The sequence below is a fragment of the Salminus brasiliensis genome, chromosome 4 (genome assembly GCF_030463535.1).
Source record: "Salminus brasiliensis chromosome 4, fSalBra1.hap2, whole genome shotgun sequence".
Taxonomy (NCBI): Eukaryota; Metazoa; Chordata; class Actinopteri; order Characiformes; family Bryconidae; genus Salminus; species Salminus brasiliensis.
The window spans coordinates 45,018,466-45,044,270 of NC_132881.1; the positions used below are offsets into that span (position 1 = coordinate 45,018,466).

At 41.3% G+C, this 25,805-nt stretch overlaps 1 protein-coding gene across 3 annotated transcripts in view; it reads left to right on the forward strand.

The window, feature by feature from the left end:
- arhgap10 (Rho GTPase activating protein 10) overlaps positions 1-25,805 on the forward strand; it is a 130,606-nt gene that overhangs the window by 60,070 nt on the left and 44,731 nt on the right. Inside the window, exons 5-15 of one of the 3 annotated variants that reach the window (XM_072678562.1) lie at positions 33-134; positions 4,209-4,319; positions 5,803-5,907; positions 7,691-7,820; positions 9,945-10,051; positions 10,236-10,330; positions 14,407-14,488; positions 14,744-14,783; positions 15,098-15,148; positions 16,153-16,221; positions 20,333-20,407. In XM_072678562.1, coding sequence (XP_072534663.1) covers positions 33-134; positions 4,209-4,319; positions 5,803-5,907; positions 7,691-7,820; positions 9,945-10,051; positions 10,236-10,330; positions 14,407-14,488; positions 14,744-14,783; positions 15,098-15,148; positions 16,153-16,221; positions 20,333-20,407 — 967 coding nt within the window. The remainder of the gene's footprint in view (positions 1-32; positions 135-4,208; positions 4,320-5,802; positions 5,908-7,690; positions 7,821-9,944; positions 10,052-10,235; positions 10,331-14,406; positions 14,489-14,743; positions 14,784-15,097; positions 15,149-16,152; positions 16,222-20,332; positions 20,408-25,805) is intronic. The other 2 variants (XM_072678560.1, XM_072678561.1) reach the window with 2 other exon arrangements.

The window sequence follows — 25,805 nt, forward strand, 5'->3', positions numbered from 1 at the left end:
CCTTCTCATGATTTTTGATGATCCATTTTTAGGCCGAGAGAAAGAAGTACGAGAAGGAAACGGAGAAGTATTACACTTCCTTGGAGAAACTTTTGAACATGTCAGCGAAGAAGAAGGAACCGCAATTGCAGGAGGTAGTTCTTATATCCATCCCCCTTTCCAACACTCCAACACTCAAACCCCAAGCGGTTGGCGGAAACTCGGCCGCCTGCATCTGCAGATCTGCGGCAGGAAAGGAAAGAGGGGCGGAAAAAAATTGCACTTAATTACTTATTTATTATAAAGCAAAGCTTTTTGATCTCCCCTGTCATTTTACCGTAGTTTACAGCCTAAATATTTTAAAGGCCTGTCCTGACGGTGAGAGGATCTAGTCTTCAAAAAAGCCACCCACAAGCGCCTCGTAAGCCCCGGTCTGACAGCCCTTTGGAGCACTTGTCCTTGGGAAAACATGCCCTTGTAAGGCACACCCATGTCGCCTGCATGTTGTATATACTTGACGCAGGAAGCATTTGAAGCTGTTGACGTGTGTTTTTTTTTTTTTTACGTGAGGCCTGTGTGTGTGTGTGTGTGTGTGTGTGTATTTGAAATTGAGACCGGTGATGCTATCAGCTTGCTGTTTACATTTAGATCTCGGTTCACACAGCTGTGAGTCTTCAGCTCGGCCTGTCTAACCAAAGAAATGCCTATTACTCCCACACTGCGTCCAGTGCAGCCAACCGCCGCTCACCTAAAGATCAGACTGCGTGAGCCGTTTATAGACGTGTCGCTGATCATGCATTGAAATGAGCAGGATCGTAAAGGGCCCATATAAGGGTCCACGCAGTCCCCACTGGAATTGTAATTAGACTGAATAAAATCAGGGGTGGTCCTGTGGCTGCCACTTTCCACGGCTGGAGAGATCACAACAGTGATAAACTGTGCAGCAGCAGATGGGCTGCAGTCAGTAACTGTGTGTCTGCTAAGTGCATCCTCTGTTAGGAAACCAGTCCGATGTGGTGGGAGATGAGTGTATAACATGACTGAATGAATTAAACGAGTGCTATTAAAAAATAATAATTAATAATAATAATAATAAAATATTTGGTCATCATACAAAAAAACTACTTCTCCATCTCAGGAAAAAAAATCTTCATTAATATTATCCTTTTTAATCAGACATGGAAACCATATTTACAATAAATTGTGACAGGGTGGTAAATTTCGTCCTAAAATGGCTTCAGTTCCTTATGTGGTCACGTTTCTGACTGAGCACACATGTCAGTGAATTTAGAATATAATTATTTCTGCATTAATAAGGTTAAAATTTAATTTATTGCAGCTTTCCTGTGTATTCTACTTGACAGGATGGTTGGGTTGGGCTTGACGGACCCTGTCTAACATATAAACAATAACAAATAAACAGTGTAATGTTCCCTGGACTTCCCTGTTCTTGGCCTGGCCAAAGGATCATATGATGTCACTACCGCTTTATAATGTTATTTAAAGCAACAGTATGGTATTTATACACAAAACAAGTCAGTGTGACGGGGTGGTAAGTCACACATTTTTATTTATTTATTTTTTGGACATATTTTTAAAACAAGTTTGAATAAAGATGTCTTAGGTACACACTGACACTTAAAAATATATTTATATATTATATTTGGGGTTACACATAGACCCCAGCCCATTACCTTCACCCCTATTCTAACACACACATATTTAAACATTTATTTGGTGAGATTTTAGATGCAAAGGTCATGTTGATCAATACAGACATGTGAAAATAGTCATGTACTAATGTAAATTGATTCACAATACCATTCTAATCTTGAATAAATAGTGTTGTCCTGTAAACCATGTTAACAAAAACACCTAAATTAATAGCTTTGAGTTTTTGGAAACACACTGGAAACACTGTGACACATTTTCTTTGTGGTTAAAGCATCTCAGCAGAGGTAGAATGTGCTCTCACTGCACCAAAAACGGGAATATCTCCAGCATGTAGAGGAGTGTAAAATAACCAAGAAATCTGAACAGTTGCTTGTGGTGTAGTTTATCACATTTAAATCTAAGCTTTGTGAGTGACTGTTAAATCTGAAATAAGGAAATTAATACGTCAAGTGATTCTGAACCCTGAAAACTCTTATATTAACATTAATTGTCCCAATCCAGGCATGTTTTAATGAATCGGGTATTGGCTATTTTAATCCCAATCCAGTTCCAAGTCTTTGTTTTAACCAAGGTGTTCAGAGCGCCATCTACTCAAGGTGTCTTTAACGGACATTATTCCCAGCCGGCTGCAGCAGCAGTGTGGACGTTCTCAGAAGGTAAATAAAGGAGTTGAGGTTCTGCAGTGTGGAGCTATTTTACAGTGGAACCTGAAAACAGACCATAATATCTGACCCTTTATAAAACTCTCACTAAAGCGCTCTGTTTTACCAGCGGGAGAACCAGAGAACCACTCACTTGCCTTCCTCTAATTATAAACCAGCATCGGCATTCAGAACCGAGTGAAGGCTAATGCTAATGCTAACACACACACACACACACACACATACGCTATAGAAACCCCAATCACACACACAGCACATTCACCCACCATAAACCAGTTATCACACATCAGCAGACCAACCACAACCACAGAGATCAGTCCAGAGTGATTAGACTGCAGCGTTGAGCTGATTGGTCAGGGAGGAGAGTCAGACTGGATTATCAGATATTAAACACTATAAAACATCATTTTAAGAAACGTCTCAACTGAACTAAATCAGACAGCCCAGAAAGTCTGATTATAGAAACTGATGCTGAAAATAAAGGGATTCATTTTTACTGAATGTATTAATCAGCAGCTCATCTGATCTAAACTGTGGGGCTGGATTATTATTTATACACACACAGATCAAATCTGATCAGTATCGGCCGATAATCAACTCAGACTTATCGGATCGGATAAGAAGCAAATATAACCTGATCTGAAGAAACCCAGAATAATTGCACAGATGACAGGTTTCCTTTTTCCAGGCAACAGTTTTTGCTGAGTGGTGGCTATGGTGTTGCTGAGTCGTTGTTATGGTATTCCAGGTGGATGCTACGGTGCTGCTACATGCTTACTAGGTATAGTGCTATAGTGTTACTGGATAGTTCTATTCTATTCTATTAAAATTTATTTATGTCGGATTCCGGGTCCAGAGATCCGGGTCTGAGCCTCTTTAAAGCAAGCTAGTGTTGACAGTGGCAAGGAAAAACTCCCTCGGGTCGAGAGGAAGAAACCTTGAGAGGAACCAAGACTCAAAAGGGGAACCCGTCCTCCTCAGGTCAACACCGGATCATAATAATATTAATAAAACAATAATAAAACTGAACTGAATTAAATGTAAATGTGGCATCAAGCCATGTGGTATCAAGCCATACAGCCATACAGGTCTGACTGTACCAGGATGGACCAGTTAGAACCGGGTATCTCAGTACATAGGAAAAAGAGGGGTTAGGCGGAGTGCAGGAAAATGTTATGGGGTGGGGTGGGGGGAGAATATAGCATGATAGGATCCAATAAATAGACTTGTATCCGCAGCAAACAGACAGCAGGGGGCAGCTCAGCACATAGGAGAAATGTATGATGTGTTTAGGAGTTTGAATAGACTGATGTACAGCCTGTAAAGGAAGTAGATTAGAGAGACTAATGCTTTGCAACCATACAAGCTACGTAGCTTTTTGCTTGTATGATTGCAAAGCATTAGTATGCAGTGGTATCCTAGGTAGATGCTATGCTGTCCTAGATGGTTAAGTGGTTGCTGTGGTACCCCATAGGGTTGGCAGGGTGAACAGACTTTTGCACCAGACTTTGCATATCTGGGGAACTGCTGGACAGGTTAATAAGTAATAAGTCTCAAATAATAAGGGGGGGTGCTGTACGATAGGAAACTCACACTGGAACTGGAGCAGGGTACAGGGCAATAGGTCTGGATTCAGAGGAGTGACCGAGCTGACCGTGGCCGTGCCGAGCTGTCTGGTGGAACAGCGCCTGTAGACGCTGCATGTGAGGAGCCGACTGTGAATAGTGTATGAAAAGGTTCTCCACTCTGTCCAGATCTTTGTGCATTATGGAAGTGAGCATCAGCATGCTGATGTAGCTCAGTACAACCTGCACCCCAGATTTATTCTACACATCAATGTGGTGTTCTTTCTTCCCCCCACTCTCCCTCTCTATCTCGCTCTCTCTCTCTCAGGCAGACGGGACGGTGGAGGTGATGCGGCAGCACTTTCAGGAGGAGTCTTTGGAGTACGTCTGCAAGCTGCAGGAGATCCAGGAGAGGAAGAAGTTTGAGTGTGTTGAGCCTGTGAGTGCACACCTTCACCCTTCCCCAGAGATGAGCTCTCTAGACAAGAGACAAGAACCTTGTATCTCCAAAATGGCAAATTTAAAGTAGACAGAAAGAATTGATTAACTTTCAATGGAAGTCAAAAAGTAAAAAAAAAAAAAAAAAAAATATATATATATATATATATATATATATATATATATATATATATTGATGAAGTCATTTTGTAGCATTTCTATTGGGCCATTTATCAATTTTTATAAGGGTGATATGTATTTATTGTATTAAACTTGAATAAATCTCCCCTATGAAGATTTTCAAAGGGATTTCATTGATTTTTTTTGGTCTTTCAGAAATTTCCATAATTCAATGGTTAATATGAAATTTAATCTTGAATTTTGCTGTTCTGGAAAACGTAACAGGCTCAGAATCGTTCACAGTGGCACTAATAGAAACCATAGAGCTGTTGTGAACATGCTGAGAGATGGCTGAGGAGTGCTTTCAGTGGAAAAGGAAAGGTGGAAAAGTCCCATTTAATTTAATTAAAAGTATAATGGAGCGGTTTTCTTGGACAATTACACAGGAGTTCCATTCATTTCTCAAATGTTCTGGTTAAGTCAGTGGTTCAAATCGGGTGATTCAGAGTGGCAGGGTGTGAAATATGCTACTTTAGAGAGTCAGAATTATTCACAGGAGTACTGTAGTAATATAGACCATAGAAATGTTATGAATGCAGAGATATTTCAATTAGGGAAGTGGGTTTTATTTGAATAATTATTTATTTATTTATTTATTTACCGCAGCTCATGAAAAGATGGCATATGTATAAAATGGATCAGAATAAATAGTTTACTAAGCTTTTATATATTTTTAATATAATGTATGTGTGTATGTATACACATCTGGACTTTTGAATACTTATACATATTTATATTACATTCATATTTTCATGGCCAGATCTAAAAAGAGCTCTCTAAGGCCTTCAGAAAGAAGGGTGTAGATGCAGAGGAGTCAGATCAACTGTCCACTAAATCATTTACAAGTGAAACAACTGACCAACGTGGACGGGTCAAGCCGTCCTAGCAAGTTCAACCCCACAGCAGACCACAAGATGACTGAAGAAGTCTCCAGCAATCCTAAAATGTCACCAGTAGCAGGAACTATATGTTTAAATATATTAAAAATTACTTCAGGCCTTTAGGTTTTAATGGGATGTCCCGACTTGCTTAACATAATGTACATCTGACAGGACCAATAGCTTCAAAATGACCTCAATGATTTATATATATATATATATATATATATATATATATATATATATATATATATATCTGTTAACATTGACTTCCATTAAAGTTTTGACCTTCTACTGTAACGCTGTGATTTTGGAGATGCAAGGTTTTTCTGTGACAGTGATGATGATACTGCAGTAGCATATACAGTATCTCTCTCTCTCTCGCTGTACAACTCTCCCACTCTCTCTCTCTCTCTTTTCCCACAGATGCTGGCTTTCTTTCAGACAGTGTTCACTTTCTACCATCAGGGATTCGAGTTGGCCAAGGATTTCGATCACTACAAGAGAGCTCTACAGATCAATATTCAAAACGTGAGTGCCGGCAGCACCTCTTCACTGTTTACTTAAACATCCTCTCCCTCTCCGTCCCCCTGAGGTTCGGTAATTGAATTCTGATGTCTGGCAGAAGGCAGGCAGTTGATTTCTTTTGACTGGGGAAATTAAATTAAAGCCTATAAATAAAGCACGTAATATAAATCTCCAGGAAAATATTAAAAATCCAGGAAATTTGCATAGAACACGGTCATATCAGAACATTATGACCACCCCTGGTTTGTATTGAACATCTCTCATTATATCCTCTCTACTTACCATATACTTTTTGTTCTTCAGTGGTCAGGAGTCCCATAGAACTGACCACCACAGAGCAGGTAGTATTTGGGTGGTGGGGGGTCATTCTCAGCACTGATACTGACATGGTGGGGCTGGAGTGTTTAAACACTGGGTCTGTCCACTCACTGTCCACTCTATTAGACGCTCCTACCTAGTCGGGCCACCTTGTAGATGAAGGTAAAGTCAGAGACAGAAGATCTTGGATCTGTTGCTGCACAGTGTGTGTTGGTCATCCTCCAGTCCTTCATCAGTGCCCACAGGGTGCTGCCCACAGGACTTTGTTGGCTGGGTATTTCTGGTTGGTGGACTGCTCTCAGTCCAGCAGTGACACTGAAGGGTTTAAACACTCCAGCAGCACTGCTGTGTCTGACCCACTCGTACCACCAGCAGCACAACACACACTACTAACACACTCGCCACCACCATGTCAATAGGTGTCACTGCAGTGCTGAGAATGCTGCCCCACCATCCACACACTACAGTCTGCTCTGTGGTGGTCAGTCCTGTGGGCTCCTGACCATTGAAGAACCAAAAGGGTGAAAGGAGGCTGATAACAAATAGATGAATCAGATCGTCTACAGTGATTTAGTGATTACTGATAGAATTCAGCCCCACCTGCAACCCATCCATGGCAGTGAACACTAGTGATTAGGTCAGTAATGATTCGCTCCTTTAATAGAGCTGATATTACTGAAATGCTTCATTTTCAATGGGCAGATCTGCAGCTAAAACAGGAGCCTAGTGCAGCCCAACATTTTTAACATCAACATTTTAATAGAACATTCTCCTCATTATGGCTTTTAGAGAAATGGGTTTTTGGGGAGGGGGGGGGGGGGGGGGGGGGTGGGTAGTGCACTATAGACCCCTGTGGCACGGCCTAAGCTTCAGGCCTTTGTTTTCCTTCCATTACTTTTACTTTTCTACTTGAAGTCGTTCTGAAACCAGTACTTTTACACTTTTACTGGAGTAAAAAGCTTCAGTTGATACTTCAGCTTCTATAGAATCTGGGTGAACTGAAAGAAGTTGAATTCTATGGGAAACTCATAGTCTGGTCAATTGGCGCGAGCTTGGCTCTCACCTGCAGTCTTGTTCACACTCAGTTTGTTCCCGGTCAGGAATGCTGCTGCTGTAAAGGAAGGGAGATGGCGAGATAGGCTGTGAAATAACCTAAGCAGAATTCTGAGAGATGGCTTTTCCAAGGGAAAGCGAAAGGTCGCTGTTTTCATTGCCCTTCTATTGTGTGTCTTACATATAGACCGGAAGGTTGAGGGCTGAGCTGGTGTGAGTGTGTGAGTGTGTGTGTGTTTGTGTAGTTATGCCACACTGTTAGAACCTAATATCAAATGAAGGGGTGTGTCCTGGAGAACCAGTTGTTTGCTAGTTCATGAGAAAATTTCCAAAGATGTCTGGAAGTTCCCTTTGGGTTTCCCTGGAAACCCACCAGCCTCTGTATGAGTGTGTGTCCGCGTGTGTGTGTTATTAGACGCGGAGTCGTTTCGAGGGAACGCGTTCGGAGGTGTTCGAACTGATGAAGAAGATAAAGGAGGCTCCTCAGGAGTACAGGCAGACCAGCCCCATCAGCAGTGAGGGCTACCTCTACGTCCAGGAGAAACGTATGCCCCTCCACACACACACACACACACACACACACCTATCAACGTTATTAATACAATATAAAACCCTTCACAGAACCTACATTACAGCCTCTAAACTGCACCGTTTGGGCTTTAGACACTGTGACGCGTGCTTGCTTTGCCCTAACAGATTATCATTCTCATGCCTTCTGGAAGTGTCCCCCCCCTATCCCCCTATAGTGTCCCCTATCCAGAGGTTTTGGTTGCAGGTTCTGCACAAGCTGTGAGATATTTTGGGCCTTACCCATTACATCTTTACTTAAAGATCTCTCAGATCTCACTCTGTGCTCCCACTTCACTTCAGATTTTATATTACTATACTCACCATCGCCAAGAGAGGCTATAAAAGGTCTCTTATTTCCATATCACAATGGGTGGGTATGGGTTGGGATGGGTGTGCTTGGGTGAGCATAGGTGAAAATGGGTGGGCATGGGTTGGGATGGGTGAGCAGGGATGGGTGGGCATGGGTGGGTATAGGTTGGGATGGATGTACTTTAGTGAGCATGGGTGGCCATAGATAGGCATGGGTTGGGATGGGGTGGGATGGGTATAGGTGGGTGGAATGGGTTTAGAAGTATGATCATGTACAAATGGTGAGCTGCGTGATTCTACTAATGAAAGAAAAGGCAAATAAATAAATAAATAAATAAGTTTAATGTCCCCACTGATGATGGTGTAACTAAGGAATACTGACCTTTAACATACAAAGAAACATCGCTATACCTCGGGCAGCCCAATTAGTATTCAATTAGAATTCTATAGGAAAACAATCAGTGCATCCTGGTATCTCTGATTTTGCTCTGAATTTAACTAAATTCAGAATTATTTAAAAAAATAGCTAAAAGTCATTGTTTTATTTTCTATTATACTGTACTATATTATTATTATTATATTACTTAAAAAGTATATAAATCATTTATAAATATCATAATATAATTATAATTTCTACTAATTAAAAAAATAAAATAAACAATTTAAGAAACTATCTATCAATTTGTAGATAGTTGTAATACTTTTAATAATAAGTATTGTTATATTAGAACAATTTATATAATATAATAAAGTATAACAATTATAATTATAGAGTTAATGGGAAACACAAATAACTTTGCATGTTTAAAATGTATATCTTTTTTTCTAATAATTGGACTGTGGCATAGGTAATGGTAATTAGCATAATATAGCATAAAGTTACTAAACACTGATCAGCCATAACATTAAAACATTGAAAATATAACATTGAAGTGAATCGCATTGATTATCTGGTTCCGGTGACTTCTGTCAAGGCCTGAATCTACATATTAGGCAGCAGGTGAACAGTCAGCTCTTGAAGGTGATGGAGGTGTTGGAAGCAGGAAAACAAGAAACAACTACACAATATAAGCACACACACAGGCTAGTGAACACACACACAGGCTAGTGAACACACACACACAGTGACAGTGAACACACACACACAGGCTAGTGAACACACACACACAGGCTAGTGAACACACACACACAGTGACAGTGAACACACACACACAGGCTAGTGAACACACACACACACAGGCTAGTGAACACACACACACACAGGCTAGTGAACACACACACACAGGCTAGTGAACACACACACACAGTGACAGTGAACACACACACACAGTGACAGTGAACACACACACACAGGCTAGTGAACACACACACCCAGGCTAGTGAACACACACACACAGGCTAGTGAACACACACACACAGGCTAATGATCAAACACACACAGTGACAGTGAGCACACATGCCCGGAGCAGTGGGCATCCATCGGGGAGCAGAGAGGGTTAAGGGCCTTGCCCAAGGGCCTTAACGAACCTACAACCCTGTCATCAGTAGCCTGCTGAGCCACCACAGTCCCATTGTGACAATTATTATAAACAAGCAAATACATACTGGATAATAACTCTTAGCATTTTAGCAAATCTGTCGAAGTGGTCAAACCTCAAGCTCATTTATGTGGCTGCACCCGATATCGGCATGTTTTATGACCCGGCTGTGACTGAAAAACATGGAGCACTAAAAAATGTGGCTTCCAGAAGCAATTAGACCTCACTAACAACATCCTGTAACCCCTGCAGGGCCTCCTCCGTTTGGCTCCAGCTGGGTGAAGCGCTACTGCACATTCGTCAAGGAGCAGAAGATCCTTCACATGGTCACTTTTGACCCCAAATCCGGGGGCAAGTTTGTGAGTAATGACTGCCTGCTTGCTCTGTGTAGAATATAATATTTTTTTTACGTTAGTTTGTTGGTATGATCAGAGTTAATAGTAACGTTTCTCCTACTGGAGCTGATGGTATGGTAGCGGTACTGACTGTGAGACTGCAGGCTTTGACTAATGGCTGCTCATGGGCTAATGTGTGTCTTCCCAGGGCGAAACAGAATCGGTCACGCTCAAATCCTGTGTGCGGAAAACGACAGACACTCTCGACCGGCGGTTCTGCCTAGATATAGAGATAACGGACCGGTACGTCATCGGGGGGCCATCTGTGTTTTATGCCTTTTTTTTTTTTCTCATCTAGTCTGGTCTCAAGTCAAATCTAATGTATTTGTGTAGCATGTTTTACATCTGTTGTCGTCACAAAGCAGCTTTACATAATTAGTAATTAGTAAAAGACATAACAACAAAAGAAGACACGAAGTGAGCCCCAGTGAGCCCCAACGGCGACAGTGGCAAGGAGAACCTCCCTCAGAGCTGGAGGAAGAAACCTTGGGAGGAACCAAGACTCACAAGGGGGACCCGACCCGTCCTCCTCTGATCAGAACTGTTTATTAATTATTGATAAAAATTACCAAACCATCTAAACTGTTGAACTGCTCTGATCATAATCATAATATAATCACCATGGTGTAGTAGAACTTAATATAGTCATGGCAGTGATGGTCAGAGTAATGATGGGTAATAATGGTAATATTAATAGGGTCTAGCCAAGAAAGCGGTCAGAGTTCAGTTAGTTAGAGGAACACCTGTTCTCTGTGACTTCCAGCAGCTCACTGTTCTAAACTCTTACTGCCCGGATAAAATAAAATAAAAAAAAAACATCTTTTAGATATAATATATAATATAATATAAAAACTGCTGCCATTAAACTCTTTAAACATTTACATTTACATTTACGGAATTTAGCAGACGCTCTTATCCAGAGCGACTTACAAAGTGCTTTGCTATTTACTCAAGAAAAACCTCAGCTAGTTAGAATAGACTAATAATTCAAAAGATACCTCAGAGCTTAGACATTACTAAACACAAAACAATAAGGCGACCATAGAACTCTATTCGTCTAAGTACTCTCGGAAGAGGAGGGTCTTCAGTCTGGGTTTGAAGACAGCGAGCGACTCGGCCGTTCGGACACCCAGGGGCAGCTCGTTCCACCACTTTGGTGCCAGGACAGTAAAAGGTCTGGACGCTCGTCTTCCGCGGATTTTGAGGGATGGTGGGTCGAGCCGAGCCGTACCTGAGGCTGGAAGCGGTAGCTGGTGCGGATCGGCTTTTGACCATTGCCATCAGGTACAGAGGGGCTGGTCCGTTCTTGGCTTTGTAGGCCAGAGTCAGGGTTTTGAATCTGATGAGGGCAGCAGCTACAGGAAGCCAGTGAAGAGAACGCAGCAGTGGAGAGACATGGCTGAATTTAGGGACATTGAAGACGACCCGTGCTGCTGCATTCTGGATGAGTTGCAGGGGCCTGATGGTGCGCTGATGGTTCCTAACCTCAAACTAGATTCCAGACGGCTCATCTAAAAACACAGTTTACAGTTTTATGGATTTTATCACATTATAATATATAATGAATATTATGAACAGAACACATTACTCTAACTGAACAGGAGATTCACTCAGTTTCAGAATAACTGATCTGATCAGTGATCAAATATACTGTTGGTTTATCCTCAACATGTTGAGACAAAATAATGAGATTAGAGGTGACACGTCTCACTGCCTCCCATGTTTTTTCTTTTCTTTTTCTTTTTCTTTTTATTTTATAAGAACCTTTTGCAGATTTTTAGGTAACAGAGGTGACCAGAACATGACTGGGATTACATATATTGTTTTGATCACTGAAATGACAATATTCTACAGAACATTAATATTCATTATTTAATGTAAAATTCAAGCTGAATTATTGAATCCAGAGGTGAAGACAGTCAATAATGTGTGGAACAGGAGTCATTTAGTTCATATTATGTGTATAAATATGCATAAAACACTATTTATAGTGAATAGTTAATGGAATTAGGGTAATTATTTACCTGGGAGCTAATGTACCCCTAATTCTAGAATAACCCATATGGATTACAGTAGAAGCTCCAGATCCATTAGAACAGGAGCAGGTAAACAAGAGCTTCTCATTCTGAAGAAAGAAAGTAGTGAGATCTTGTCGGTGAGCTAGTCTGAAGAACAGAGCTCGGTTCCTCCAGGTTTCTCCTGGACGCCCCCCAGTCCAGCCAGCACAGGGTGGAGGATGTGTTCAACTCCATCAGCAGCAGCAGCAGCAGCAGCTCACCTGATTTACCATCATTAAGCCCTGATTTACCACCAAACCAGGTGTTGATCTGAGGAGAACTCTAAATAATACTCCATAAGAGAGGAGAACTTTGGAGATGTTCTAATGATGAACACAGTGCAGGAGAACCACCACCACTTTCTGTAGGAGTGTTATTATTAGTGTTTATTCTAATATCAGTGGCTGAAACCTTTGCACAGTACTGTATATGCATATGTATGTACATTTAATGGCCAATAGCATCTATTTCTCAGGTGGCCTTTGCCCAGCGTGTTCGTGCCATTCAGCAGGAGGGTGTTTCTGTTTGTAAAGCATGCAGCACATTACACACACATTTCAATAGCAGCATATTTAAAGTGTGGAATTATGGAATTCATATCATACATGCATTACAATATCTTTTGAGTCATACAGGCAGCAGCATGTTCATGACCTTGCCCCAGTTTTAGAGGAGCAGAGAGAGAGAGAGAGAGGGTGCTGCTGTTGTCTGGTGACTGGATTGCATAGACTCTGGCATGCTTTACACTGAAGTGATAGATAGTTCATTCCAGCCTTCCTACAGAGCTCAGTGTGTTGGTGGTGTGGTAATGAGCTGTTTGGTGGTTTGTAGCTCAGGGACATGGACAAAACAGGACAACTAATCTACACTGGATGTTTGCTATCCAAAACACCAACACCCTCAACTGGCCACTTTTTACATTACTTCATGATCTGCTCTGCCTTTTACTAACATGTATATTTATGAAGATTTGGTATAGTCTTGAGATAGATATATATATATATACAAACACACAGTGTAGTCCGGCTCGTTTTCATTGTTTTCATATGAGCTTAATTGGTAACATTGGTTGGTAATAATTAATTGGTTAAAATTGGATTATTGGTAACATTCTAAAATAAAATAAATAAATGCAACAACAGGCTAAATAATGCAGAACTATGTGACTTTCAAACTTTTCAAAAAGTTACTTGAGTAATTAATTGAGTATTTTGTGTTTTGTGTAGCTACCATCATATCATCATTGTTGAGCAGAAACCTTTTATCTCAATTTTTGCTGTTTTTCACATTTTGACAACCTGTCAGTTGTTCTTTATATTAAATCACAATTAAATTATGACTAGACCGATAGAAATGCTCCAAATAATAGAAAATGTTTTTAAATCTCAAATGTTCTGGATGAGTTTCTGTAGGAAATCTCAGATGTTCTGGATGAGGTTCTGTAGGAAATCTCAGATGTTCTGGATGAGGTTCTGTAGAAATCTCAGATGTTCTGAATGAGTTTCTGTAGAAAATCTCAGATGTTCTGGATAAGTTTTTTTTTGGAAATTCAGATGTTCTGGAAGAGGTTCTGTAGTAAATCTCAGATGTTCTGGACGAGTTTCTGTAGAAAATGTCAGATGTTCTGGATGATGTTCTGTAAGAAATCTTAGATGTTCTGAATGAGGTTCTGTAGAAATCTCAGATGTTCTGGACGAGGTTCTGTAGGGAATCTCAGATGTTCTGGATGAGGTTCTGAAGAAATCTCAGATGTTCTGGATGAGGTTCTGTAGAAAATTTCAGATGTTCTGGATGAGCTTCTGAAGAAATTTCAGATGTTCTGGATGAGGTTCTGTAGAAAATTTCAGATGTTCTGGATGAACTTCTGAAGAAATCTCAGATGTTCTGGAAGAGGTTCTGTAGAAAATGTCAGATGTTCTGGATGATGTTCTGTAAGAAATCTTAGATGTTCTGGATGAGGTTCTGTAGGAAATCTCAGATGTATATGTATCAGCCTATATTACCTGTCACTCTCACACCCGAATCCCTCCATAAATATTGATAGTGATACTGGTACATTTAATAATACTGCAAACATGCTATAAAGTTATAGAGTGTATAAATCAGATGTTATTATATTTTGTGATGCTGTGAACCAAAACCCAGCTACTCGATCTCCATAAACAGGGGACAAACCCAACCCTGTCCGTTAAGTGTGATTTGAATATACTGCAAAGCATTTCCCAATGTGCTGATATATTACTACCTTTCTTCTGTTGACAGACCAGGCACTGTGCTGACGGTCCAGGCGATCTCAGAGGATGACCACAAATTCTGGATGCAGGCAATGGGAGGAAAAGAACCAGTGAGTAAATTAGTTTTTCCTTTTTAGCGTAGATATGAATGTTTTGTTCTGATATCCATCACTTTGTTTGATTACTCAGCTTATGTGACCGTGCCCTCCCTGGCCCCAGTGATCCACATGTCCCTCAAATAGAATTGTGGATCCTTGCGGATACAGTTAACAATAGCAGTTCCTCGTTTTGGCGGCTTGGCTGAGCTTGTGCAGCAGAAAGTGTTCTGTTGAAAAATGACTTGATGATTAATGTCGTTCATACAGGTGCACTATCTGGGGAGGACATATTCAAAAGAAAGAGGAAGTAAGTTTCTTTTCACTGGCAAATGCCTTTTTTATTCTTAATGAAATTCAGCTTGCTCAGCATAAGAGAATACTTTAAGAACTTTGATAATGTCAGCAGCAGTTTTTTGTTATATATAAATACATATATATATATATGTGTGTGTGTGTGTGTGTGTGTGTGTATATGTATATATATGTATGTGTATATATATATATATATATATATATATATGTATAAAAACTTTATGGAATTAGGTAAAAAAGAAAGTGTCAGAAACCATTGAAACACCTGCAGATTTCCAACAAGGTCTTGTTCTTCTTTGAAATTTGGAGTTAGCACTCTTTTCAGCAACTTTTGGAGCAGCTCTGGACTTACTAGAACAGGTATCAGCTCGAAACGTCATGCAGTTACACTATATGTCCAAAAATATGTAGACACACCCTCTTAAGGAACCCCTGTTGCTGACACAGGTGTTCCGTTATCAGCATATATCTCCACAGTGAAGCACTGCTTATTAGAACAGGACACACTGGAGCACTGGAGATGTCACCATACCCAATGCCAAGGGTTGGCTAGAGCCCACCAACATTGAGGTGTGAGGAAAGTGGAACTGCATTCTCTGTAGACATGACACGATAAGCATGTAAACATGACCTTAATACCACCCATTGTGTTGACTTTATTACCCATACCTGGTGTGCAGTGTTCATTGCTTTATTGAATAATTTCCAGCATATTGTCCAAAAATAGATATTATGGCAGGACTACTTTAGGAATGAGCAGGATTGGCAGAAATGATCAGCAGCTGACCTCACCAACTCATGTTGTGGCTGAATGCAATCACACCTTCCTCACAGCAGTGTTCCAACATCTTGTTCAAAGCCTTCCAAGAAAGTTTGAGGCTGCTGCTCCCTTTTAATGCCTATAAATTCAGAAGAAACACTGCATGCAGGGTGTCTACAAACCTTTGGACATATAGCGTATCCGTAATCCGTATTATGTGACCGTCCCAAATAAGATAAACCCGTCCGACAGTCTGATAAAATTGATATTCTTTCCACCACAATCTGATCAGTTTGCTTGCATTTGCACTGCGTCCATAGATTGATTACACAGCAGAGATTCCCCTTCAGCGCCCATACGGACCAATCCTGTCCTACTGTATATTAAGCCTCTCTAATAACTGCGTAGTGACACACTAACTACACGGTTATTAAAGACACTTCATATAACGTGGGGACGCCAATCCTTCAGCCCAATCACCACATGCCACAAATTGGCATGCCCAAATTTAAGGGAGGGGCTAGTCTGATCTGAGCATGTCTAACTGCTGGTCTATAGGTCTATATAGACTTTCTTTTTTCACTAATTTCATTCATTTCTCTAGTTGATGCCCAGCTGGATGAAGGTGGTGTGAATTTTGTGAGGAACTCTATCAACGCTATTGAGACGAGAGGTAAGTCCTCCAGTCTCCAAACTGGTCAATTTCAGGATACCAGGTTCACAGCATGTTCAATATTCTCACAATATTTGAAGGAGGATTTGAATAAACGGTTCCTCCGTTGTTGCATAACTAATTACACTCGGGCTGAGAGGTGTGAGGAGTGTGGTAATTGGCGGAAGTGTGTTAGTAGGAGGAGCTGAGTGTTCAGGCTTTATTTTCATGGTATTAGAAATGTCTGTAGTGTGATATCACAATGCTCCAGTGGATTCTCCCCACCCTTAACTCTAAATATAAGTTCATGCAAAGAAATATAACTTGGACTGATCTCCGTTTTGAAGCGTTTCCATTGGTCTGTCCACCCTGGGATGTTCACACACTGTTCAAATGACTCCTTTTTGGTCAGCGATATATTTAAATAACTTTTTTTTCTTTTTCAAGAGCTAAATAAAGCATGGCAAACCAAACCAATTCCCACAGTGACTCATATCTGTGTTCTGACCACATCTCTGAGAGGAAGATGAGGTTTTTTGCCCTACATGCAAGGTCAAAGCAAGTATGGCAGAAGATTATTGTGTTAGAAATGTTTCTATTCTGTAATTTCACTGGTTTCAGTTTAATTGAGGACATTGTAGATCCAACGTGACGAAAAGAGCTGTAGATGACACAGCTCTGCAAAAAGCTGTCATCAGTGACTGCGAAAGAGGTTGAGGTTTAAAAAGAAATTATAACCAGGATGCAGCATGTCTGAGAAACAGTGACCGATTTCAAACTTAAATGTTTGGAGTTTCATCATTATTGAATGATTATTAAATGACCTTGTTAGTATTCTAAGCTTTATTATTATTATTATTATTAGTAGTAGTAGTAGTAAGGGTGGTGGTGATAGTAGTAGTAGTAAAGATGATAGTAGTAGCAGGGGTAATAGTAAAAGTGGTAGTAGAGGTTGTAGTAATAATAATAGTATTAGTAATAGTAGCCAGTAGTAATTATACTAATAGTAGTAAGGGTAGCAGTAGTAGTAGTAGTAGTAGTAGTAGGAACAGTAGTAGTAGTAGTAAAGTTAGCAGTAGTGGTGGGAAGGGTAGTAGTAGTAAGGGTAGCAGTAGTAGTAGGAACAGTAGTAGTAGTAGTAGAAACAGTAGTAGTAGTTAGGGTAGTAGTTAGGGTAGCAGTAGTAGCATTAGTGGTAATAATAAATTTAGTAGTTGTAATAATAGTAAATATAGCAACTGTAGTAGTAAAGGAAATAATAGTAAGTGTAGTAACAGTAGTAGTACTAGTAGTAGTAGGAAGGTAGTAACAGTGGTAGTAATAATAGTAAATGTAGTAGTAGTATGGGTAGTAGTAGGTGTAGTAACAGTAGTAGTAGTACTAGTAGTAAAGGTAGTAGTAGGTGTAGTAACAGTAGTAATAGTAAAGGTAGTAATAGGTGTAGTAACAGTAGTAGCAGTAGTAGTAATAAAGGTAGTAATAGGTGTAGTAACAGTAGTAGCAGTAGTAGTAATAAAGGTAGTAATAGGTGTAGTAACAGTAGTAGCAGTAGTAGTAGTAAAGGTTGTAGTAGGTGTAGTAACAGTAGTAGTAGTAGTAAAGGTAGTAGTAGGTGTAGTAACAGTAGTAGTAGTAGTAAAGGTAGTAGTAGGTGTAGTAACAGTAGTAGTAGTAGTAAAGGTAGTAGTAGGTGTAGTAACAGTAGTAGTAGTAGTAAAGTTGTAGTAATGTGTAGTAACAGTAGTAGTAAATAAAAACAACAGGGTACAAATAACAAAGTATATTATTATTATAATAGAATATAAACCCAGTAATAAACCAGTCAAATATTCAATAATATTAAACAAATGAAAAGAAATAAATCTGGCCTGGAAATAAAAAATACTCAATAAAAAAGAAAGAAAATGAACAAAACAAGTTTCCTGAAACTCCTGTGACGAGTAATCCCAAACTTTTGAACGAACAATAGTTTCCAATTGCTGGCCCTGGAACACCATCAGCCACTACGTTTGAAAGGTTCAGTAAGAGCCTCATGTGCTGTGCTCTTGATGTCAGTTTTACTCTGGCACTGAAATGTCAGTAAAGGTTGGGGTAATGGAACCCCTCTCTCTTTCTTTTTATTATTATTATATTTAAAAAAATATGAGCAGGAAAAGAAATAAAGAGGTTTGCAGTGTGCATCGGCTCATGAGGAGCTCGGCTTTGGCATTTGTCAACGGGATTCTCAGCAAAACTGAAAGAAAGTAAAGAGAATCGTAAATCGGGCAAATCAGTCACACAAACCCCCTGAGGGAGCCGAGCTCAGTCGGCTCTGCTGGAGCATTTCTCTCAGAAATAACCTTCTGCTCTCTAGCACACAGTAACGCGGGTCAGGTATGGGTGCTGTAATAAAGTTTTAAAGTAAATATAAACTAAAACATTATAAACGTCTTATTATAAACGTCTTATCCATCTCCTTTGAGAACTCACTGGTCACTTCTTCTGCAGAAGCTCGAAGCCTTGGTGTAGTCATGGATGATCAGTTATCGTTCTCAAGCAGATTTCTCCTGTTCAACATCCGGAGAATTCGACCCTTCCTCTCTAGAGAGTCGCCCAGGTGCTCAGATGTTCAGTCTCTCGTCCCTTCGAGACTTGACCACTGCAGCTCTCTTCTGGCTGGTCTCCCTCTGCGCATCATCAGACCCCTGCAACTTATCCAGAATGCAGCAGCTTTCGTCTTCTATATTACTAAATTCAGCCATGTTCAGCTCCTCTTCCTGTAGCTGCTGCCCAGGTCATCAGATTCAGAACCCTGACTCTGGCCTACTAAGCCAAGACTGGACCAGCCAGCCCCTCCGTACTTGATGGCGATGGTCAAAAGCCGACCTGCACCAAGAGCCCTTCTAGCTTCAAGTACGGCTCGGCTCGACCCGCCATCCTTTAAGATCTACAGAAGACGAGCGTCCAGACTTTTTACTGTCCTGCACCGAAGTGGTGGAACGAACTTCCCCTGGGTGTCCGAACAGCAGAGTCCAGCGCTCGCTGTCTTCAAACCCTGACTGAAGACCCTCCTCTTCTGAGAGTACTCAGGCGAAGAGAAGAGTATTATGGTCACCTTACTGACTTGTGTTTAGTAGAGTCTAAGATTAGAGGAGCTTTAAATTATTAGTCTATTTAAACTAGCTGAGGTTCTTCTTGGGTAAACAGTGAAGCTCTTTTGTAAGTCGCTCTGGAGAAGAGCTTCTGCTAAATGCCTTGAATGTAAATGTACTTCTTATAAGCACATGGGCTGATTATAAAAGCATGTTCGAATGTCAACCTGTCGCCCAGATCAACTAAAACTTCATCATTTAAATATTTTAAACAGATCTAAAAGGCCACAGGTGAACGGCGCCACCCTACTACACCGCCCTGATGACGTTCACCTGTGGCCTCGCAGGCTGACGAGCATAAAAGGGCATGCTCAGGTCAGGATGTTGGATGATCACCACACCAACTCATCCCAAAAGTACTGGATGGAGCTTTTCCACCATCATTCCTGCTCCACAGCTCACGCCTGGCATGGTGCCAATAGGGTCATGCTGATCTGCTCTATACAGATAGTCCTATTCTATTGGCAGTACTTCTCTACAGGGATCCGTGTCAGCCATGGGTGCAAGTTAGTGAAGAAGCTGAATGCATTCATTAGAATAGGTGTCCACAAATATTTGGACATAGTGTATGTAGACTGTGCTGAAAAGCCAGGACCATGCCAGGAAACAGACAAATTCAGTTGAAACTCTACGGATTCTGCCAAGAAGTGTGGTCAAATGTCCAGTGTGGTCATGGTGCAACATGGTGTGTTGTATACGTAGATTATAAACCACCCACCAAACTGCTTTATATTCAAATTAAAAATTGCAAGCAAACTCATGCTGTCCTTGACTTCATTCTGTGCACAACCCTGCAGTTGTGGGATCAGCCAATAGAGGGCAGAATCAGTTCATGGTTGCTGAGCTCTCCCTGTCAACCCATTGTGCTCAGCTCAGTGGGGGAAGAGACAGGTCTGATCAGGACTTATTAAGGCCTTATTACAGGTGCTCTTACTGAAGCAACTCAACAGCTGCTGCTGATTAGAATACTTACCCAATTTTATTCATTTATCTCCTCACAGGTATCAATGACCAGGGCCTGTACAGAGTGGTTGGGGTCAGCTCAAAAGTTCAGAAGCTGCTGAGTTTAATGATCGGTAAGTTAAGCTCTCATTCGCTGCCCCCCTCTTGCTCCACTTGCGCACTTCCATAAGCCCTGATGTAGCTGGGCTACAAAAGCAGAACACAGACAGAAGCCCGGTTTAACCCCAAACTTTTAATAAAATACTGGAATTTAAAGTCCATTCACTTTAAATGATGTTTATTTTAACCGTTCAGGTGGAGATTCATTGATTTGCGATGGAAATCTATTGGGTCGTAGATAGATTTGGCATGCACAAAAGTATTGGGACACCTTCTCATTCATCATCAGGGGTTTAAAAAAAAAAAAAAAAAAAAAAAAAGAGTTTCTCCTGATTTTGATGAAGTAACTATCTCTACAGTCCAGGGAAGAAGGCTTTCTGCTAGATTTTGGAGGAGCATTGCTGTGAGGATTTGATTGCCGGTCAGGATGTTTGATGATGATGATCATCACCCCACCTCATCATCCCCAACTAACCTACTCATCCCAAAAGTACTGGATGGAGCACCACCATCATTCCAGAGAACACAGTTCATCCACTGCTCCACAGCTCAATGCTGCTCTGCTGGGGGGCTTTATAACCCTCTAGCCCACGCCTGGCATTAGGCAAAATGGTGCCAATAGGTTCATGTCTATCTGCTCCAGAGAGTCCTATTCTATTGGCAGTACGTCTGTACAGGGGCTAGACAAGTTAAGTGTGTGTATTTGTAATATATATATATATATATACCCTAACCCTATATATATATATATATACTTAACTTGACATACTGCCAATAGAATAGGTCGTGCCTCTTGGTCTTAAGACCTATGGAGAACATATCATAGATTTTAGAACTTGGAGCGACCACATAACTGTGTCTGCTGTGTCTTTGTGCACGGATAGCAGAGTTTGTGGGATGTTCTAGAGCGGTCATCGCACATTGAGTGCCTCCCAATGCCATAACAGCAGTACCCCCACAGGCCATTGATGCCAGAGGGGAACGAGGACTCAGGCACGTGGTACAGAGCAGTCAGAGCAGCTAACCTCTATAACGAACACCTTCCATCACCCCAATACAGCCTGTGCCACACTGCCATCCGAGCCAACGGTGGTTATTCCCACTGTTAGGTCGGTGGTCATAATGTTCTGATGAATGTGTGTGTACTAAAAAACAAAGAGCAGGGCACGTAAACCATCAGTTCAGAATAAGAGCGCCCTCGTCGTTGTACTGAAGCTCCGCATAATCCATTTAAAGCAGTTTTCCCTGAATTTGCTGAAGTTCAGCTTGACCGCTGCTCATTGGCATTCAGACACTTGTCTTGTCTGGGCCTCCACTCTCTCTATTCCCCCTCTCACTCACTCCGTGTCCCTCTGTCCTGTCCTTGCAGGTGACACTTGGCTCTATCGCTGCAGGCTCGCAATCAAATTTCCATCCCCTCTCCACAGCTCCATCCATTTCTTATTTCTCCTCTATCCCACTGACTCTTTCTCTTTCAGAGCCCTCGCCCCGTCCCTTGCTCGCTCGCTCTGCGTTTGTAGTCTCCTGCTCGCTTTCATGCTTCTTTCTTTGCAGCCTCTTCTCTCTCTCTCTCTCTCTCTCTCTCTCTCTGTTTCACTCCCTCTTTCATTGTCTTTCTCGCTCTTTCATTCTTGGTTGTCTGTTCTCTCTCTCTCTCTCTCTCTCTCTCTCTCTCTCTCTCTCTCTCTCTCTCTCTCTCTCTCGCTCTCTCTCTTGCAGACATAGCCGTAGCCCTCAGCTCTGTGCTGTGAATGTTAATAGCTGTGTTGAATCGGCAGGCTGCTGAGCTCCTACTGTTACCTGAACCCGACCACTCCAGAGTTTAACAGCCATTAGCAACGTCCTCACAGGAGCCGTCACGGCGGCTCTCAGACAGGGACTGTAGCCTATTGTCCAGCGCCCGACAGCCTCAAATCAACCACAGGGTTTTGGGCTTGAAACCTGCTGTTGTTTGAGGTTCCCTGAACATCTTCACCTCCTCCTTCTCTTCAGCTTTACCTCATCCTCATCTTCGTCTCCTTCTTCTCCTCTCAGCTTCACCTTCTCCTTCCTACCTTCTCCTCCTCATCATCTCTATCTCAGCTTCACCTTCTCCTTCTCTTCATCTTCACCTCCTCCTCATCTCCATCTCCTTCTCCTCCTTCTTCTCCTTCTTCTCCGTCACCTTCTCTTTACCTTTACCTCATCTCCTCCTCCTTCTCTTTACCTTCACCTCCTCCTCAGCTTCATCTCTGCTTCATCTCAGCTTCACCTTCTCTTTATCGTCACCTCATTTCCTTCCCCTTCGCGTCATCTTCACCTTTTTCTCCTTTCAGCTTTACCTTATCCTTTTTATTTAAGATAAGATCATTCTTTATTAGTCCCACAGCGGGGAAATTCTCAATTAATAAAAATGATCAAAAATATTTTGACCTCCTCATTTTTATATCCTCATCCTCCTCTCAGTCTTCTCCCTACTCCTCAGTTTCCCCTTTTCCTCTTTACCTTCACATTTTTCTCATCTCATCTCCTTCTGCCTGAGCTTTACCTTCTCTTTATTACCTTCCCCTCCCCCTCATCTCGTTCTCCTCTTCATCTTCACCTCCTCCTCATCTATTTTAGCTTTTACTTCTTCTTCTTTTTCTTACCTTCACATCCTCCTCATCTCTTCCTCAGTTGCACTTTTCTTCTCATTCTTATCATCTTTATCTTCTAATCATCTTTATTTACCTCCCTCTATTCACTTCACCTCCACCTCCTCCTTATTTTTCTTTTTCCTTGCCTCCTTCTTTTCTTTTTGACCTTGACCTCGTCCACTCCTGCTTTTTTTCTTCTTCTGTTTCCCATCCTTCTGATCTATTCCTCCTCTTTTTCAGTTAGCGTCTTGCTACTGTCATATTAGCGTTGTGTTCTGCTACGAACCAGACTAGCTGTTCTGCCGTCGTCTGGGTGCTCATTTGTTTGTCTGCGTCCATGACGACGGAGCTCTGATTGGTCAGCCTGATTTTAACGCAACACAGAACACAGAGCGGTCTGAGTCACTTCATCAGTCACGGAAACACATCATTAATATTCGTGGGCCTGTTTTTAGGGTCCATGAAAATAGTTCAGACTACGCGTGGAAGAGCTTTTAGTCAGAGGCTGCTAACTCTTGACCGCAGCATTGTGTGTGTGTGGGGGGGGGGGGGGTGTTAGGGGGAATGGACCTCACACTGCACAGCTGACCGTCATTTTGGCTGACCCACAGAGCACAGCTGTTTAAGCAACATTAAGAAACCCAAGTAACCCCCATCTACCCCTCCCCCAGTCCCCCCAGACCACCAAAGAGCAGGTAGGTAGTATGTGGGTGGTGGGTCATTCTCAGCACTGCAGTGACACTGACCAACATGGCGGTGCTGGTGGTGTGTTAGTAGTGTGTTGGGCTGGTATGATGGTATTTGAGCCTCATTATAGACATTCGACTCATTCAACAACCTAAACCCCTCCCAGTACAACCCAAACACCAATAAGAATTGCTGGGCAATGAGCAAATTTGCATATTCCCTCCCACACAGCAGTGGGATTTCAGTCATGTGTTTGACTGCCCAGTATAAACGTTAGCTTACCAGGATACAGTCCAGATACTAGTCCCATGATGTGAGCAGATCAAACTGCCTGTAGGTATTGTGTGAATATTAAATCATAATGATAATAATAATGATGATGATGAAAGAAAGGATCTAAAAGAACGTATTTAAATGTTCTTAATTTGTTTAAAGACTTTCTAAAGTTGCTGTTTCAGAGTTACAGGGTTTTGTTACGCCAGCTACAGTCAGAGCTGTGTGAGAACACTGCAGCTGTGAGCTTTCCTGCTGTCTCCCAGTCTCTCTCTCTCTCTCTCTCCCTCTCTTTCTTTTGTCCTACTTACTCCGTCTCCGTCTTTCTCAGATCTAATTTGTAAATCACCTTCTTCACAGGTTCTGTCTTTTCCTGTCTTCTCTTTTGTTCCTGTCTCTCTTCTTTTGAAACCCGTGTCTCTCTCTCACCTCTCCGCTGCGCTTCTTCTCGCTAACCCGCTGAGTCGTGAAAACAGAGAGCTCATCACGCTGTCTGTTTACCTTCTCGGTAAATTGACAGAGGTTCCTGAGATAGGGGTGTAATGCCACACAGAAGTAACGGCTCAGATCACGCCACCGATTGGAGTTCGGTACAACTGCAGGGGGAAAAGTCAGAACCCCTAAAATGCAGAACTTTTTTATTATTATTAATTTTTCATTTCAGACGTTTATCTTCTTCACCTCCTCATCAGCTGATCATCCTTATCCTTATCATCGCCTCTTCTTTTTCAACTCTTCTCCTTTTCATCTTCTTCATCTTTACATCCTCTTCTTCCTCACCACCTCCTTTTCGTCTTCACCTCCTTCACCACCTCCTTTACTTAACCTCACTCATCATGCTTGATTCTCACCTCTCATCATCTCATCACCCTATTATTTGTCTTCCTTATCTTTTTTGCCCCTTCTCTTTGTCATCTTCTTCATCTTAAACCTCCTCCTCTTCTTCACCTTCTACTCATCTTCTTCAGCTCCATTCTGCTTCCCTTCAATTTCACCTTTTCATCATTCTATCATCCTCGTCCTCATTTTTTCGCTCTTTGTCTTCCACTTCACCTCCTCCTCCACCTTCTTTTCCTCACCTTCTTCACCTCATTTTCCTCCTCGTCATCTTCACCTCTTCATCATCGTCTTTGTCTTTAACTTCTCGTCTTTTTCACCCCTTCTCCTTTTCTTCTTCTTCACTTCCTCCTCTTCATCTTCACATCCTCTTCTTCCTCACATCTTCTTTTCTTCACCTCACTCATAATTCCTGATCTTCACCTTCTTCTTCACCTCATTCTGCTTCTCTTCAACTTTACCTCTTCCTCATCTTAATCTTCATCATTCTTTGTCTCCACCTTCACCTTTATTTTTTCCTCCCCCTTTGTCACATACAATTTAGCTTGAGCACTGCAGTGTCTGCAAGCAACACAATATTAATACATTAATTAATACAAATTTACAAAGTTTAATTAAAAATAAAAATTAAATAAATCCTGTGGATTTATGAAAAAATATCCCTGTTAAAATAAATTAGTAATTTTTTTTGTGGTGACACTGAAATTAAGATATTAAGATTTTGTATATATATATATATATATGTGTGTGTGTGTGTGTGAGTGTGTGTGTGTGTGTGTATATATTTAAATTATTATTATTATTTTTTTGTATATATAATAACATTGCTTTTTACACATTTTAACATATTTTAATAAAGACATGCTGTGTAAATCACTGGGACGTTGATGTTTGTGGTCCAGCTGGCCGTGCACTTTTAGGGGAGGAGTCAATGAAGATGCTTTATGAACCCATTGGTCAAATTTCGGGTTATGAAGCTCTTTGGGGAACATTCGCCCAA